Source organism: Tachyglossus aculeatus (genome assembly GCF_015852505.1).
Source record: "Tachyglossus aculeatus isolate mTacAcu1 chromosome 12 unlocalized genomic scaffold, mTacAcu1.pri SUPER_6_unloc_2, whole genome shotgun sequence".
In the NCBI taxonomy this organism is placed as follows: Eukaryota; Metazoa; Chordata; class Mammalia; order Monotremata; family Tachyglossidae; genus Tachyglossus; species Tachyglossus aculeatus.
In genome coordinates this window covers 14,306,499-14,321,898 of record NW_024044829.1, presented here as the reverse complement: position 1 = coordinate 14,321,898, position 15,400 = coordinate 14,306,499, and the positions used below count along the sequence as shown (strand labels likewise).

General features: G+C 47.0%; 1 protein-coding gene across 1 annotated transcript; it reads left to right on the top strand.

Moving 5' to 3' along the window:
* The first annotated feature begins 1,294 nt into the window (after positions 1 to 1,294).
* LOC119921396 (olfactory receptor 1571-like) lies at positions 1,295 to 10,615 on the top strand. Its single transcript, XM_038741643.1, has 3 exons — positions 1,295 to 1,389; positions 8,948 to 9,797; positions 10,595 to 10,615. The coding sequence occupies exons 1-3, from the start codon at positions 1,295 to 1,297 to the stop codon at positions 10,613 to 10,615; spliced, it is 966 nt and encodes a 321-aa protein (XP_038597571.1).
* Positions 10,616 to 15,400: the final 4,785 nt, after the last annotated feature.

Genomic DNA, 15,400 nt, shown 5'->3' with positions numbered 1-15,400 from the left:
CAGGTGAGGAGAAGCCTGAGGGGCCACTGATGATGGGCTCCAAGTCTCTGATGATGTGTTCCATGGAGAATGAGGCGCAGCAGGACTGAGAGTCCAATTCTGTGCATGGGGATGGGGCAGAAATAGAACCCGCTTCACCTAGTGTTGACACACACCCAGGCCCCGAAATAGGTGACCCAGGACCCCAGGAAGGCTGGAGAGTTTGAGCAGGAGAATCTCAGATGAACAAATACTCCAGCCAGAGCTCAGCCCTCCAACCCACATTTCCAATAAAGCGGGGAAATTTATGAAATCGAGTAGAAGGGATTTCTCCACTGTTTACCGTGCCCTGTCATGGCAATAACACATTGAACTACATAAAGTCTAGACTGAGTCTGAACCAGGATGTGATTTCTTCTCCATCCCATTCTCCTGCCACATCTCCCCCAGGAGAAATTCCGGCCGCATGGACAGGGGAAACCAAACTGGCATCTCAGAATTCCTCCTCCTGGGACTGTTCGACCGGGCAGGGCAGCGGCAGCTCCTCTTCATGCTGTTCCTCTGGATGTACCTGCTCGGGGTCCTTGGGAGCCTGCTCATCATCCTGGCCGTCAGATCTGACCCACACCTGCACACGCCCATGTACTTCTTCCTCACCAACCTCTCCCTGGCTGACGTCTGTTTTCTGTCCACCACAGTCTCCAAGATGCTGGTCAACATTTAGACACACAGTAAAACCATATCCTATGCTGGGTGCCTGGCACAAATGTATTTCTTCCTTCTGTTCGCAGGTCTGGACCACTTTCACCTCACTTGAATGGCTTATGACAGCTATGTGGCTATATGCCACCCACTCCACTACACCACCATCATGGGCCCACGGCTCTGTGCCCTAATGGTAGCTGGGTCCTGGATTATCAGCAGTCTCCATGCTCTGACACATACTTTAATGGTGCTTCGAATATCCTTCTGTGCAGACAATAAAATCCATCACTTCTTCTCTGAACCTATCCAGATCATAAAATTTTCCGGCACTGATCCACTCATCAATGAAATATTGCTCTTAGTTCTTGCAGCTGTGTTAGGGCTAGGTCCCCTCACGGGCCTTCTGTTCTCTTACAATCAGATTTTCTCCACTATTTTAAGTATCCCATCAGCCGGGGGAAGGTTTAAAGCCTTCTCCACCTGTGGCTCTCATCTGTCTGTGGTCTCCTTGTTCTATGGCACTTCCGTTTGGGTCTACTTCAGACCCCGGTCCACCCACAAGGCCAGGAAAGACTCTATAGCATCTGTAATGTACTCAGTGGTGACCCCCATGATGAACCCTTTCATCTACAGCCTGAGGAACAAGGACATGAAAGGGGCGCTGAGAAAATTCATCAGTAGGAAATATGACTTCTTCCAGAGACTGTAATCCCTTCGTTTTGTTTGTTGGCAACTCTTTCCCCTCTCATCTGCTGGTTGTCAGTGTCCCTCAGGTTCTGTTCTGGATGCCTACTTAGCACATTCTGCACTTACTCCTTAGAGGTAACTATGTATTCATGTGGCTTTATTTACCACCTCGATCAATGAATAAATCCATCATCGGTATTTATTGAGCACATACTGTGTGCAGGGACATGTACGCTGGGTAGAGTACAATACATCAGAGTTCGTGGACACATTCTCTTCCCACAACAAGTTTGCAGTCGAGAGGGGAAATGGATCTTTATATACATAAAACGATTATGGATATGTATGCACATGCTGCAGGGTTGAGGGTGAGGTGTATATCATGCTCCTAAAAGTACCAAACCCAAGTGCACAGATGATGCAGAAGAGCGAGGGATCAGGGAAAAGAAGGCCTAATCAGGGAAGGCTACCATGAGGATGACTCCCAGTTCTCTCTCCCTAACCCTGACCTCCCACCTCTGAGTTACAGGCCCATGGTTTTTCCCCGAAGCCATGCTGTCTCCCCCAAGCAGCATTCTAATCTTGGTTTTATTCTTGGGTTCTAATCCCACATTTCCTCTTGGCCCTAAGACAGCTCCACTTGAATGTCCTATCGGAACCTCAAGTTCAACGTGTTCAAAACTGAGAGCCTCACCTTCAATTTTAAAGCCCCTCCTTCTCCATCTCCTCCTAATTGTTCTCCTTCAAACGTTCCTCTCTCTGCCACAAACTCCACGCCCCCTCCCTGTTCTCAGAAGCTTGCTCTTTGGCATGATCCTTGAATTCCTCATTCTCTTTCAATTCTGACATCTTTCCCTTTCTAAATCCTGTCAGGTTTTCTTCCACATTTCCAGAATCCACCCTTTCTTCTCCATCCACGCTGGCCCAAGTCTGCAATCCTAGCCCAGCAAGACTACATCAGGTATCAGCCTCATCACTGCTCTCCCTGCCTCTAGCTCTCCACCTCTCCAGCCCATTCCCTACAATGCTACATGGATAATCCTTTTTCAGCACCACTTAGCACACATCTCCTCACACCTCAAAAATTTCCGGCGGTTATTCTACTCCTTCTGCAATAAAGGGAAACTCCCTGCCATTAGCTTCAAAGCTCTGCACCATCTCCCTCCAAATTAAATGTCATCTCTCTTCACCAGCTTTTCCACAGCACCCCCAAGCCTTCTCAGTAACCTCAGCCACCATACAATGTCCTAAATAACGAATTCTCTATCCAGGGTGCAAGGGTCTAGTCAAACACAATGGCTAAAAAAGAGCTAACTCGTGAAGGATTACTCTGCTCTTTCCCAGTAGCAAGGCTGCAGGTGCAGTGGGGTCTGGCATGGGCAGAATCCCCAGTGCAGCACTGGAATCAGTTGGGGTTCAATTGTCTATTGAAAAAACGTGGATTAGGAATGTATAATTGAAGGTGTGTGGGTAACCTTGTAGATACGCCTTGTAGATACCCCAGAGTTTAGAACGTAATAAACATTTAATTAAACACCACAATTATTGTTGATTGGTTTTCTTAAGAGTTGGAATTTTCACTTTTATTGGAACAAAGGAACTCAGCTCCCTTTCTGCAAATGTTTTTGGACAAATGAAAAATGGTATATTTCTAAAACAAATCCCTACCAATGATCTAAACTGTGAAAGAAATGGAAAACGGCAGAATTGTTTTGTAAAAATGATGCCATGGTGCATTTTTATCCATAACAACTAAACATTAGAGTCATGATCTGAAAATATTTGCTGCAGTAAGTTATAAGAAATAACTATCATAAGAATTGGGAAGGAGCAGGCTACAGAAGCAGCGTGGCTCAGTGGAAAGAGGACGGGCTTGCGAGTCAGAGATCATAGGTTCGAATCCCAGATCTGCCACTTGTCAGCTGTGTGACTTTGGGCAAGTCACTTCACTTCTCTGTGCCTCAGTTACCTCATCTGTAAAATGGGGACTAAGACTGTGAGTCTTATGTGGGACAACCTTATTACCTTGTTTCCCCCCAGCTCTTAGAACAGTGCTCAGCACATAGTAAATGCTTAATAATGCCATGATCATTATTATTATTACAGGTGCGATTACAAATTGCAGAATTTGTAGAAACTGAAAATCTGAAAAACCCATCACTTAACATTTGTCAAATGGGGAAACAGTGAAAAAGGCTGGAAACTGACAAAAAAGATGAATACTTAGGTTATGGTTGAAGTGTCATTGTTCATGAAGGGCAGAGATAGCGGCAATAAAGTCTCATTGTTGACCAAATCCCACACTACTGGGAGGAGGGGACACCTAATGACACTCCCTGGAGGAAGAGTAAAGACAAGCAAAAGGAAATGTAAGAAATTCAGGCAGAAATCAAACATGTTCAAATGGGATTTTACTAAATTTATGGATGTTATGGATTTATGGAAAGGTGAGGGATAGTGGCCCCCCTCAGTGTTGCATCTGGAGAGTTTCCAGTAATCTATCAGTCTCAGCTATGGGAGGGAGTGTCAAGCACAGGTCTACCCATTCCATTCCTACTTTGGGCAGTGGCTAGTGAGTGGAAGGCAATCTGCTACAAGACAAAACTCACCCATGCTGGGCAGCAGCGGCATAGGAGAGAGTTGAGGGCAGAAGCCGGCAACAATAAACAACTTCCGGAATTTGACAAAGAAAACTCTGGAAGCACTACCAGAATGATTGCAGATGGAGAGCGGGGCCTTCTGGGAGAGATGTTCCTGTGGCGTCGCTATGGGATAGAAATGAATCAAATGCATAAGGCAAGACACGAGGGATAGAGGAAGGTTCACAAAGGATTAGGAAGGCATCCGTTCACGGCAGGTCATTGGAGGGAGCACTAGTGATGATAGAAGGTATATCCCAGGAAAGCGAACAGTGTGCTTCTGAGATATGGAGAGGGAGACACTGTCAGAGAAAGAATTCTAGGACCTGGGCACCATTGTGCTGAGACAGCAATGGCATTTCTCTGGTTGTTAAATAAGAATGACGCCCAAGGCTCACTCTCTCCTGGGCAGAGGTTATAGTGGTAGTGCAGTGGAGGATTCTGAGTAGATTCCTGCCTTAGAGGGGTGAGGAGACTGGTTATGGTTGCCCCTTGGTCTGTGCTGAGAGATTTTCAGGAGTCGGCTTGGGGGATATAATCACTGAGCTTCAGGGATGGCTTTCCAGGGGAGCCCAGAAGGTTCATTCATTAATTCATTCAATCTTATTCATTGAGCACTTACTGTATGCAGAGCACTGAACTAATCGCTTGAAGAGTACCATTCGGCAATAAATCTCGGTTCCACAACTTAGCTGTGTGACGTTGGGCAAGCCACTTAACTTCTCTGTCCCTCAGTTACCTCATCTGTAAAGTGGGGATTAAGACTGTGAGCCCCACGTGGGTTAACGTCCTCACCTTGTAGCCCCCAGCGCTGAAGACACTACTTCGTACATAGTATAAGTGCTTTACAAATACCATAAAAGAAAAATCCCCACCTGCAGCAGATTTACAGTCGAGAAAGAATAATGATATTTGTTAAGTGCTTACTATGTGCCAAGCACTGTTCTAAACACTAGGGGAGATACAAGGGAATCAGGAAGTCCCACTTGCGGCTCACAGTCTTAATCTCCATTTTACAGATGAGGCAACGGAGGCACAACAGACGTTAAGTAACTGGCCCAAAGTCGCACAGCTGATAATTGGCAGAGGCAGGAATAGAACCCACGACCTCTTTCCACTACGTCCGTGCTCTTTCCACTAAGCCAATGCAAACTGTCCCCAGTAAGATTACATTATCATCTCCAGATATCTCCCACAGTAGAACCAGGAGGGGCCAGGACAGGAACCAGAAGCTGAGTGTTCATTCACATCTAACAAGGAGCTCAGGGAGCCATGGAGTGTGAGTCCCAAGGGCCCAGAGGCTCTTGCAAATAGTCCTGCCATGAGCCCCTTTCCCATCCGCACTGCCACCTTGAGTGAGGATGCAGCGTTCCTGCCTGGGACCCTGAATTTCTTTTATTCCTCTTCCCACACAGCCACATCAATTGTTCTAGGAGGAATTCCCTACCACAAGGCTCATCCCCTGAGGGTACAGAGGAGTTAGACGGCATATGAAAAGTACATTGCCCGACTGACCTCAAGACAACCTGCACAATTAAGGTACGATCCCCCCGAGCCAGCCCATGGGAACACCCGCACCTGTTACCAACCCCTGACAGGAGAACTTCAGCCTTCACGCTACTCCGATACTGGGACTAAAGCATGTCTCAACCCACCTCCTTGATGGTAAGCCACAGGATTGGGGCATCCTGAGAGTGGGGTCGGTGGCCTCATCATCCTGGTGATGGCAAAGGTGGCCAGGGCTGCCGGGTGGGAAGTGAAGCCATGACCCCCGTCCCTGACCACTGGCCAACTGGTCACAGTAACTCTCCTTAATATCATGCAAATGGTTAGGGATAAGTCATCTAATATCCTTAATTTTCCCTCTAAGTCATCCGGTAAGACAAGAATCTAAGACCCACCATTCCTGGGAGAGATCTTGAGAAGCAGTGTGACCTAGTGGATAGAGCATGGACCTGGGAGTCAGAAGGACTGGGTTCTGTTCCCAGCTCCTGCCACTTGTCTGCTGTGTGACATTGGCCAAGTCACTTCCCTTCCCTGTGCCTTTCCTGTAAAATGGGGATTGACTGAGAGTGCCATGTGAGACATGGACTGCATCCAACCTCATTAACTTGGGTCTATTACAGTGACGATGATGATGATGGTATTTGTTAAGCGCTTACTATGTGCTAAGCAGTGTTCTAAGAACTGGGGGGATACAAGGTAATGAGGTTGTACCACGTGGAGCACGCATTCTTAATGCCCATTTTACATATGAGGTAACTGAGGCACGGAGAAGTTAAGGGACTTTCCCAAAGTCACACAGCTGGCAAGTGGCAGAGCCGAGATTAGAACCCATGACCTCTGACAGTCAAGCCCGTGCTCTTTCCATTGAGCCACGCTGCTTAGTACAGTGCGTCTAGCACATATTAAGTGCTTAGAACAAACCATAAAAACGGTCCATCCACCTGGGTTTGTGACTTTTAGACTGTGAGTCCACTGTTGGGTAGCGACTGTCTCTATATGTTGCCAACTTGTACTCCCCAAGCGCTTAGTACAGTGCTCTGCACACAGTAAGAGCTCAATAAATAGATTGATGATGATGATGATGGGTTGAGTGAAATAGATGGCTGGTGTCCCAGATGAGATCATGGATGACAAATTTTTATCTTGAGAAGCAGCTTAGCCCAGTGGAGAAAACTCAGGCCTGGGAGTAAATATGACCTGGGTTCTAGACCCAGCTCTGCCACTGGTCTTCCCTGCGACCTTGGGCAAGTCATTGAACTTCTCCGTGCCTCATTTACCTCATCTGTGAAATGTGAACTATGACTATGAGCCCCATGTGGGACATGGAAAGTGTCAACATGATTGCCATGCATCTACCCCAGGGCTCAGTACAGTGCCTAGAAAATAGTAAGAACTTGACAAATACCATCTTTTAAAAAAGGAATCAGGGGCAAAGCAAGGTGAGGATTTGCAGGGGAAGTGGGGTGGGACAGGTTTGAAGTGACAGGATGGCTTCAAAGACCTAACTGGTCAACTGGCCATCACAGGTGAAGACCGCTGGATACTAGGATTGCTCCAGAAGAAGGGCTGGCCCTCAGGACTGTGGGGCTGGAGAAAGTTGGGCTGGGGGTATGATCAGCATGGATCAGCCAAGGTGGACCAGAACCTCCCAACAGAGTTTCATGGCTCCAATCGCCTAGAAACCCTCCAAGCCAGCTAGAACTCCTTCATACTCCCTGACGCGGATTTCAACCTGCAGTGTTTAAACACGGGAAATGCCTAGGCTTAGCAATGGATTCATGGATGGGGGAGAGTTTACTGCCTGGACCTCGGAGGGGTTAATTAGGTGGGTTTTCCTGCCAGATCAGGGAGAAGAGGGGGATATGTTTACCTGTCATCAAGGGTTTCTAGAGGATGTAAAGACAGCAATCACAACAGCCATTTTCAGGCCATTTTCATTAGTATTATTGTTGAGCACTTACCTCATACTAAGCCCTGGTATTTAATCACTGGTATTTATTGACCACTTGTGTGTAGAGCCAGGTACTAAGTTCCTAAGAAAGCACAGCAGAAGAGGGTAGGCAGGCATAATCTCTGCCCTCCAGACAAACACAAGACACGGTCTCAGTTGTCTGGACCCTGACCCCAATAGGTAAGGAAAGAGAGACCCACAGAACAAAAAGAACAACAGTAAATTGCAATCCAAAATAAGAACCATTTGATAATTTAAGCCCCCAAATTATCAAAATTTAACAAATAGCTAAAACAGCACTTGGGGGCGGGGGGAATTATCTAGATTTTCTCCTCTCCAATCAAGAGTACTAGAGTACAAATGCCTGCAGTCTTTCCCAGAGGTTCCCAGGTGGTATGGGCTTTATTTTCATCATGGTGGGGAGAGGAAGAAGACTCACCTGGCCAGCCAGCGGCTCATCACAGACCGTAGCTTCCCTCTACTGGGGCCCCGGCCACATGGATGGCCCACCCTCCACTCTTGGTAGAGATCTGGATTCACTCCTCAAATTGTTTGGTGGGTTGTGAGGAGACTACTCTTGCCATTGGACCCCCGCCCCCCGCCTGCAGATGCCAGAACCCTCATTCTTATGGGAAGTCCAGAAATGTGGAAGACAAACAAGACTGGGAGCAAGGGCTGGAACTGAGCGTGGCAGAAACAAATATGTTGGGCTTTAAAAGAAAGCAAAAATAAACTCATTAAGAAGGCATAAGGAGTTGGGGGGCATTTGCTAGGGGTAGGGTGCAGGGCAGCTGCGAGCACTGTAAAGTCCATCAACAGGACCCAGCAATATTGTTTTGACACCAAAATGAGCAAGGCACAATTTGTTTCCTTAGTACTGAGTAGGCTTGACCTGAGAAGTGGGATGAGATTCCATGGAGAAGGCTCCGGAGGGAGAGGTGATGATGGAAAAATGTCTGGGAATGGGGTGTCTGAAGAAACGGGAATTGTTCATTCAGGTGAGGAGAAGCCTGAGGGGCCACTGATGATGGGGTGTTCCATGGAGAATGAGAATCAGCCGGCCTGAGAGCCCAATTCTGTGCCTGGGGATGGGGCAGTAATAGAACCCGCTTCACCTAGTGTTGACACAACTGCGGGCCCAGAATGGTTGACCCAGGACCCCAGGAAGGCTGGAGAGTGTGAGCAGGAGAATCTCAGATGAGTAAATACTGCAGCCAGAACACAGCCCTCCCAGCCTCATTTCCAATAAAGCGAGGAAATGTATGAAATCGAGTAGCAGGGGTCTCTCCACTATTTACCCTGCCCCGGCAATAACACATTGAACTACATAAAGTCTAGACTGAGTCTGAACCAGGATGTGATTGCTCCTCCATCCCATTCTCCTGCCACATCTCCCCCAGCAGAATCTCCGGCTGCATGGACAGGGGAAACCAAACCAGCATCTCAGAATTCCTCCTCCTGGGACTGTCCGACCGGGCAGAGCAGCAGCAGCTCCTCTTCATTCTGTTCCTCTGGTGTACCTGCTCGGGTTCCTGGGGAGCCTGCTCATCATCCTGGCCATCAGATCTGACCTGCACCTGCACACCCCCATGTACTTCTTCCTCACCAACCTATCCAGGTCCGACTTCTGTTTCCTGTCCACCACAGTCCCCAAGATGCTGATCAACATTCAGACCCACTATAAATCCATATCGTACGCTGGGTGCCTAGCACAAATATATTTCTTCATTCTGTTCAGAACTCTGGACCACTTTCTTCTCACTGGAATGGCTTATGACCGCTATGTGGCTATATGCCACCCACTCCACTACACAACCATCATGGGCCCACGGCTCTGTGCCCTGATGGTAGCTGGGTCCTGGATTATCAGCAGTCTCCATGCTCTGACACATATTTTAATGGTGCTTCGAATATCCTTCTGTGCAGACAATAGAATCCATCACTTCTTCTGTGCACCTATCCATATCATAAACCTTTCTTGCACTGATCCACTCATCAATGAAATATTACTCTTTGTTCTTGCTGCTCTGTTAGGGCTAGGTCCCCTCATGGGCCTTCTGTTCTCTTACAATCGGATTTTCTCCACTATTTTAAGAATCCAATCTGCCGGGGGAAGGTTTAAAGCCTTCTCCACCTGTGGCTCTCATCTGTCTGTGGTCTCCTTGTTCTATGGCACTTCCCTTTGGGTCTACTTCAGCCCCCGGTCCACCCACATGGCCAGGAAAGACTCTGTAGCATCCGTGATGTACTCAATGGTGACCCCCATGCTGAACCCTTTCATCTACAGCCTGAGGAACAAGGACATGAAAGGGGCCCTGAGAAAATTCATAGTAGGAAATATGACTTCTTCCAGAGACTGTAATCCCTTTGTTTTGGTTGTTGGCAGCTCTTTCCCCTCTCATCTGCTGGTTGTCAGTGTCCCTCAGGTTCTGCTCTGGATGCCTACTTAGTGCATTCTGTACTTACTCGTTAGAGACATCTATGTATTCATGTGGCTTTATTTACCACCTCGATCAATGAATAAATCCATCATCAGTATTTATTGAGCACATACTCTGTGCAGGGACGTGTACGCTGGGTAGAGTACAATACAACAGAGTTCGTGGACACATTCTCTGCCCATAACAAGTTTGCAGTCGAGAGGGGAAGATAGATCTTTATATACATAAAACGATTATGTATATGTACATGCTGCAGGGTTGAGGGTGAGGTGTATATGATGCTCCTAAAAGTACCAAACCCAAGTGCACAGATGATGCAGAAGAGAGAGGGAGTCAGGGAAAAGAAGGCTTAATCAGGGAAGGCTACTATGAGGATGACTCCCAGTTCTCTCTCTCTAACCCTGACCTCCCACCTCTGACTTACAGGCCCATGGTTTTTCCCCGAAGCCATGCTGTCTACTCCAAGCAGCATTCTAATGTTGGTTCTATTCTTGGGTTCCAATTCCACATTTCCTCTTGGCCCTAAGACAGCTCCACTTGAATGTCCTACCTGCACGTTCAACGTGTTCAAAACTGAGAGCCTCACCTTCCTTTGTCAAGCCCCTCCTTCTCCATCTCTTCCTAATTGTTCTACTCCAAACTTTCCTCTCTCTGCCACCAGTTCTACGCCCCCTCCCTGTTCTCAGAAGCTGGCCTCTTTGGCATGATCCTTGAATTCCTCATTCCCTTTCAATTCTCACATCATTCTCTTTCTAAATCCTGTCAGGTTTTCTTCCACATTTCCAGAATCCACCCTTTCCTCTCCATCCTCGCCGGTCTAAGCCTGCAATCCTAGCCCAGCAAGACTACATCAGGTATCAGCCTCATCACTGCTCTCCCTGCTTCTTGCTCTCCACCTCTCCAGCCCATTCTCTACACTGCTACATGGATCATCCTTTTTCAGCACCACTCAGCACACATCTCCTCACACCTCAAAAATCTCCAGTGGTTATCCTTCTCCTTCTGCAATAAATGGAAACTCCCTGCCGTTAGCTTCAAAGCTCTGCACCATCTCCCTCCATCTTACATGTCATATCTCTTCACCGGCTATTCCCCAGCACCCCCAAGACTTCTCGGTAACCTCTGCCACCATAAAATGTCCTTAAAAAATAGTTCTCTATCCAGGGTGCAAGGGTCTAATCAAACACAATGGCTAAAAAAGCTATCTCGTGAAGGATTTCTCTGCTCTTCCCCAGTAGCAAGTCTGCAGGTGCAGTGGGGTCTGGCATGGTCAGAATCTCCAGTCCAGCACTGGAATCAGTTGGGGTTCAATTGTCTAGTGAAAAAACGTGGATTAGGAATTTATAATTGAAGTGTGTGGGTAACCTTGTAACTACCCCAGAGTTAGAACACAATAAACATTTAATAAACACCACAATTATTGTTGATTGGTTTTCTTAAGAGATGGAATTTTCACTTCTATTGGAACAAAGGAACTCAGCTCCCTTTCTGCAAATGTTTCTGGACAAATAAAAAATGAGATATTTCTAAAACAAATCCCTACTATTGGTCTAAACTGTGAAAGAAATGGAAAAGGGTAGAATTGTTTTGTAAAAATGATGCCGTGGTGTGTTTTTATCCATAACAACTAAACATTAGAGTCATGATCTGAAAATATTTGATGCAGGAAGTTATAAGAAATAACCATAATAGGAATTGGGAAGGAGCAGCTTACAGACGCAGCATGGCTCAGTGGAAAGAGGATGGGCTTGGGAGCCAGAGATCATAGGTTCTAATCCCAGATCCGCCACTTGTCAGCTGTGTGACTTTGGGCAGGTCACTTCACTTCTCTGTGCCTCAGTTACATCATCTGTAAAAATGGGGATTAAGACTGTGAGTCCTATGTGGGACAACCTGATTACTTTGTTTCCCCCCAGCACTTAGAAAAGTGCTTGGCACATAGTAAATGCTTAATAATGCCATCATTATTATTATTACAGGTGCGATTACAAATTGCAGAATTTGTAGAAAGTGAAAATCTGAAAAATCCATCACTTAACATTTGTCAAATGGGGAAACAGTGAAAAAGGCTAAAAATTGACAAAAAAGGTGAATACTTAGGTTATGGTTGAAGTGTCATTGTTCATGAAGGGCGGAGATAGCAGCAATAAAGACTCATTGTTGCCCAAATTCCACACTACTGGGAGGAGGGGACAACTAATGACATTCACTGGAGGAAGAGTAAAGACAAACAAAAGGAAATGTAAGAAATTCAGGCAGAAATCAAACGTTCAAATGGGATTTTACTAAATTTATGGATGTTATGGATTTATGGAAAGGCGAGGGTTAGTGCCCCCCTCAGTGCCGCATCTGGAGAGTTTCCAGTAATCTATCAGTCTCAGCTATGGGAGGGAGTGTCAAGCACAGGTCTATCCATTCCATTCTTCCGGGATCTGCCCAATTTATCTCTGTCCATCGCCCTTCTCTGCCTTCTTTGTCTCTCCCATTTTCTCCTCTGAGCTTTGTGGCTTCCTGTTCCATGACTTGTCGGGGATTGTGATGGCAATCCATCAATCAATCAATCAATGGATTTTTATTTAGTGCTTATGATTTCTGGAGCACTGTACTAAGCACTTGAGAGAATACAATGCAAAGGAGTTGGTAGACATGATACTTGCCTTCAAGAAGCTTACAGTCTACAGGGGGAGACAGACATTAAGGTAGATCAGGATTAGGGGAAATAGTAGATCATGAGACTATTTATACGTGTATCATGGGATTGGCATAAGTAACAAAGTGTGTAAGGGGTACACAGCTAATTTCAGAGTCGGCGCAGAGGGGAGAGCAGACAAGAGAAATGGGTTTCAGCCACAAACTTTCCTCAAGGCGGCCTTCATGTCCCTGTTCCTCGGGCAGTAGATGAAGGGGCTCAGGGTGGGGTGCACCACGGTGTAGAACACGGACACCAGCAGGTCCAACGTCAAGGGGTTGTCTGAAATGGGTTTGAGGTAGGCGACGTTTCCGGTCGAGAGAAAAAGGGTGAGGACAGCGATGTGGCACAGGCAGGTGAAGAAGGCTTTGGCCCGACTCTCGGTGGACGAGAACCTCAGCATGGCCGAGAAGGTATGGACGTAGGAGACGACGATGGAGACGAAGGAGACGAAACCAAAGCCAATACCCACAGCCACGCTGATGCCAACGACAACGTGTGTTTCGGTTCGGAAACGCACAGAAGATCTTCAGTAAGGAGGGGACGTCGCAGAAGAACTGCTGGATCACGTTGGAGTCACAGAAGCTTACTGTGAACGTCGGTAAGGAGAGGACGTCGCTGAAGAACTGCTGGATCACGTTGGACTCACAGAAGCTTAATGTGAACGTCCCGGCAGAGTACATCAACATGAAAAGCCCCTGCTGAGCCAGGAGACGGTGGCCATCTTTCCACATGCCTCTCTGTTCATTCATTCAATCGTATTTATTGAGCGCTTACTGTGTGCATAGCACTGCACTAAACGCTTGGGAAGTACACATTGGCAACATGTAGAGTCGGTCCCTACCCAACAATGAGCTAACAGGCTAGAAGACTACATCTTACCGCAGGCGGAGGCAGATGTCGGCGTAGCGGTTGTAGGACATCGCAGGGAGGACCAACACCTCTGAAGTAGCAAGCAGAACCACCCAAAAGACCTGGGCCACACAGCTTCTGAAATAGATGGATCTGTTGTTGATCACGGAGTTGAGGATGGATTTGGGAACGGTGACAGAGATGCAGCAGAGGTCGAGAACAGACAGGTTCTTGAGCAAGAAGCACATAGGGGTGTGGAGGCTCCGGTAGAGGGCGGTAACAGAGACGCTGAGGAGACTCCCCATCAGGGCCGCCAGGTTGACCAGGAGCAACAGCGCGGCGTGGACCAGCTGCAGCTATCGGACGTCTAAGAAAAGCAGCAGAAGGAATTCCATCACAACTGTGTGATTGGCCATGTGGTCTGTGGACTGCCTGAGGGTACTAAGAAAACAATTGAGTATCTCTCCGAGAAAAACATAGTAAAAGTGAAATTGTTAGATTGCATCGGACCTGTCAGATTCCTCTTTCTTCTGCTTCTAGTCTGGAATTAAGACAAGCATTCAAACCGATTTATTCTCCCGGGAACATTCCCTGTTCTGAAATGTTTGTGAGGATTGAGACACTGCAACTCCTCTTATTTATATAGTCATACTGTCCTATCTGCCTTGGAACGCTCTCTCCCTTCATATCTGACAGACCACCACTCTCCTCTCCCAACTAAACACAAAGATAAACGTGAATCAGCAGGGTGAATAAAAGAAAGGCAGACGCAGAGAAACAGAGATAGGGAGATAGAAGCACAGAGACCAAACAAAATTAAACGAGATACCTAGACCAAGAGACAGAGTTTTAATTAAAGTTCTGCCGCTAGCTTGCAGTGTGACCTCACTGTACCTCGCTCTCGCCTGTCCCGCCATCGACCCCCGGCCCACGTCATCCCCCGGGCCTGGAATGCCCTCCCTCTGCCCATCCGCCAAGCTAGCTCTCTTCCTCCCTTCAAGGCCCTGCTGAGAGCTCACCTCCTCCAGGAGGCCTTCCCAGACTGAGCCCCTTCTTTCCTCTCCCCCTCGTCCCCCTCTCCATCCTCCCGTCTTACCTCCTTCCCTTCCCCACAGCACCTGTATATATGTGTATATGGTTGTACATATTTATTACTCTATTTATCTATTTATTTATTTATTTTACTTGTACATTTCTATCCTACTTATTTTATTTTGTTGGTATGTTTGGTTCTGTTCTCTGTCTCCCCCTTTTAGACTGTGAGCCCACTGTTGGGTAGGGACTGTCTCTATGTGATGCCAATTTGTACTTCCCAAGCGCTTAGTACAGTGCTCTGCACATAGTAAGCGCTCAATAAATACGATTGATTGATTGATTGATTGACCTGCTGTAAGACCTTGGGCCACTCACATAAACTCTCAGGCCTCAGTACCTTCATTTGAAAAGAGTGATTAATTACCTCTTATCCCTGCTATGCAAATTGTGAGCCCCATATGGGAGAGGGTCTATGTCCAATCTAATTGCTAGAGAAGCAGCATGGCTTAATAGAAACAGCACAGGATAGGGAGTCAGAAGGCGTGGGTTCTAATCCCACCTCTGACACTTGTCTGCTGGGTGATCTTGGACAAGCCACTTAACTTCCCTGTGTCTCAGTTACCTCATCTGCAAAATGGTGATTAAGAGCTTGAGCCTCACGTGGGACAACCTGATTACCTTGTGTATCTTCCCCAGTGCTTAGAACAGTGCTTGGCATATAATAGGTGCTTGGAAAATATGATTATTATTATAATTATTACCTTGTATCTCCCCCAGGGCTTAGAACAGTACTAGGCACGTACTAAGTGCTTAACAAGTATACATAAAAAAAAATACGGGTTCTGCATTCTACTTAGAATGTGAGCTCCATGTGGGACATGGGCTATGTCCAATCTTGTATCAACCCCAGCACTTA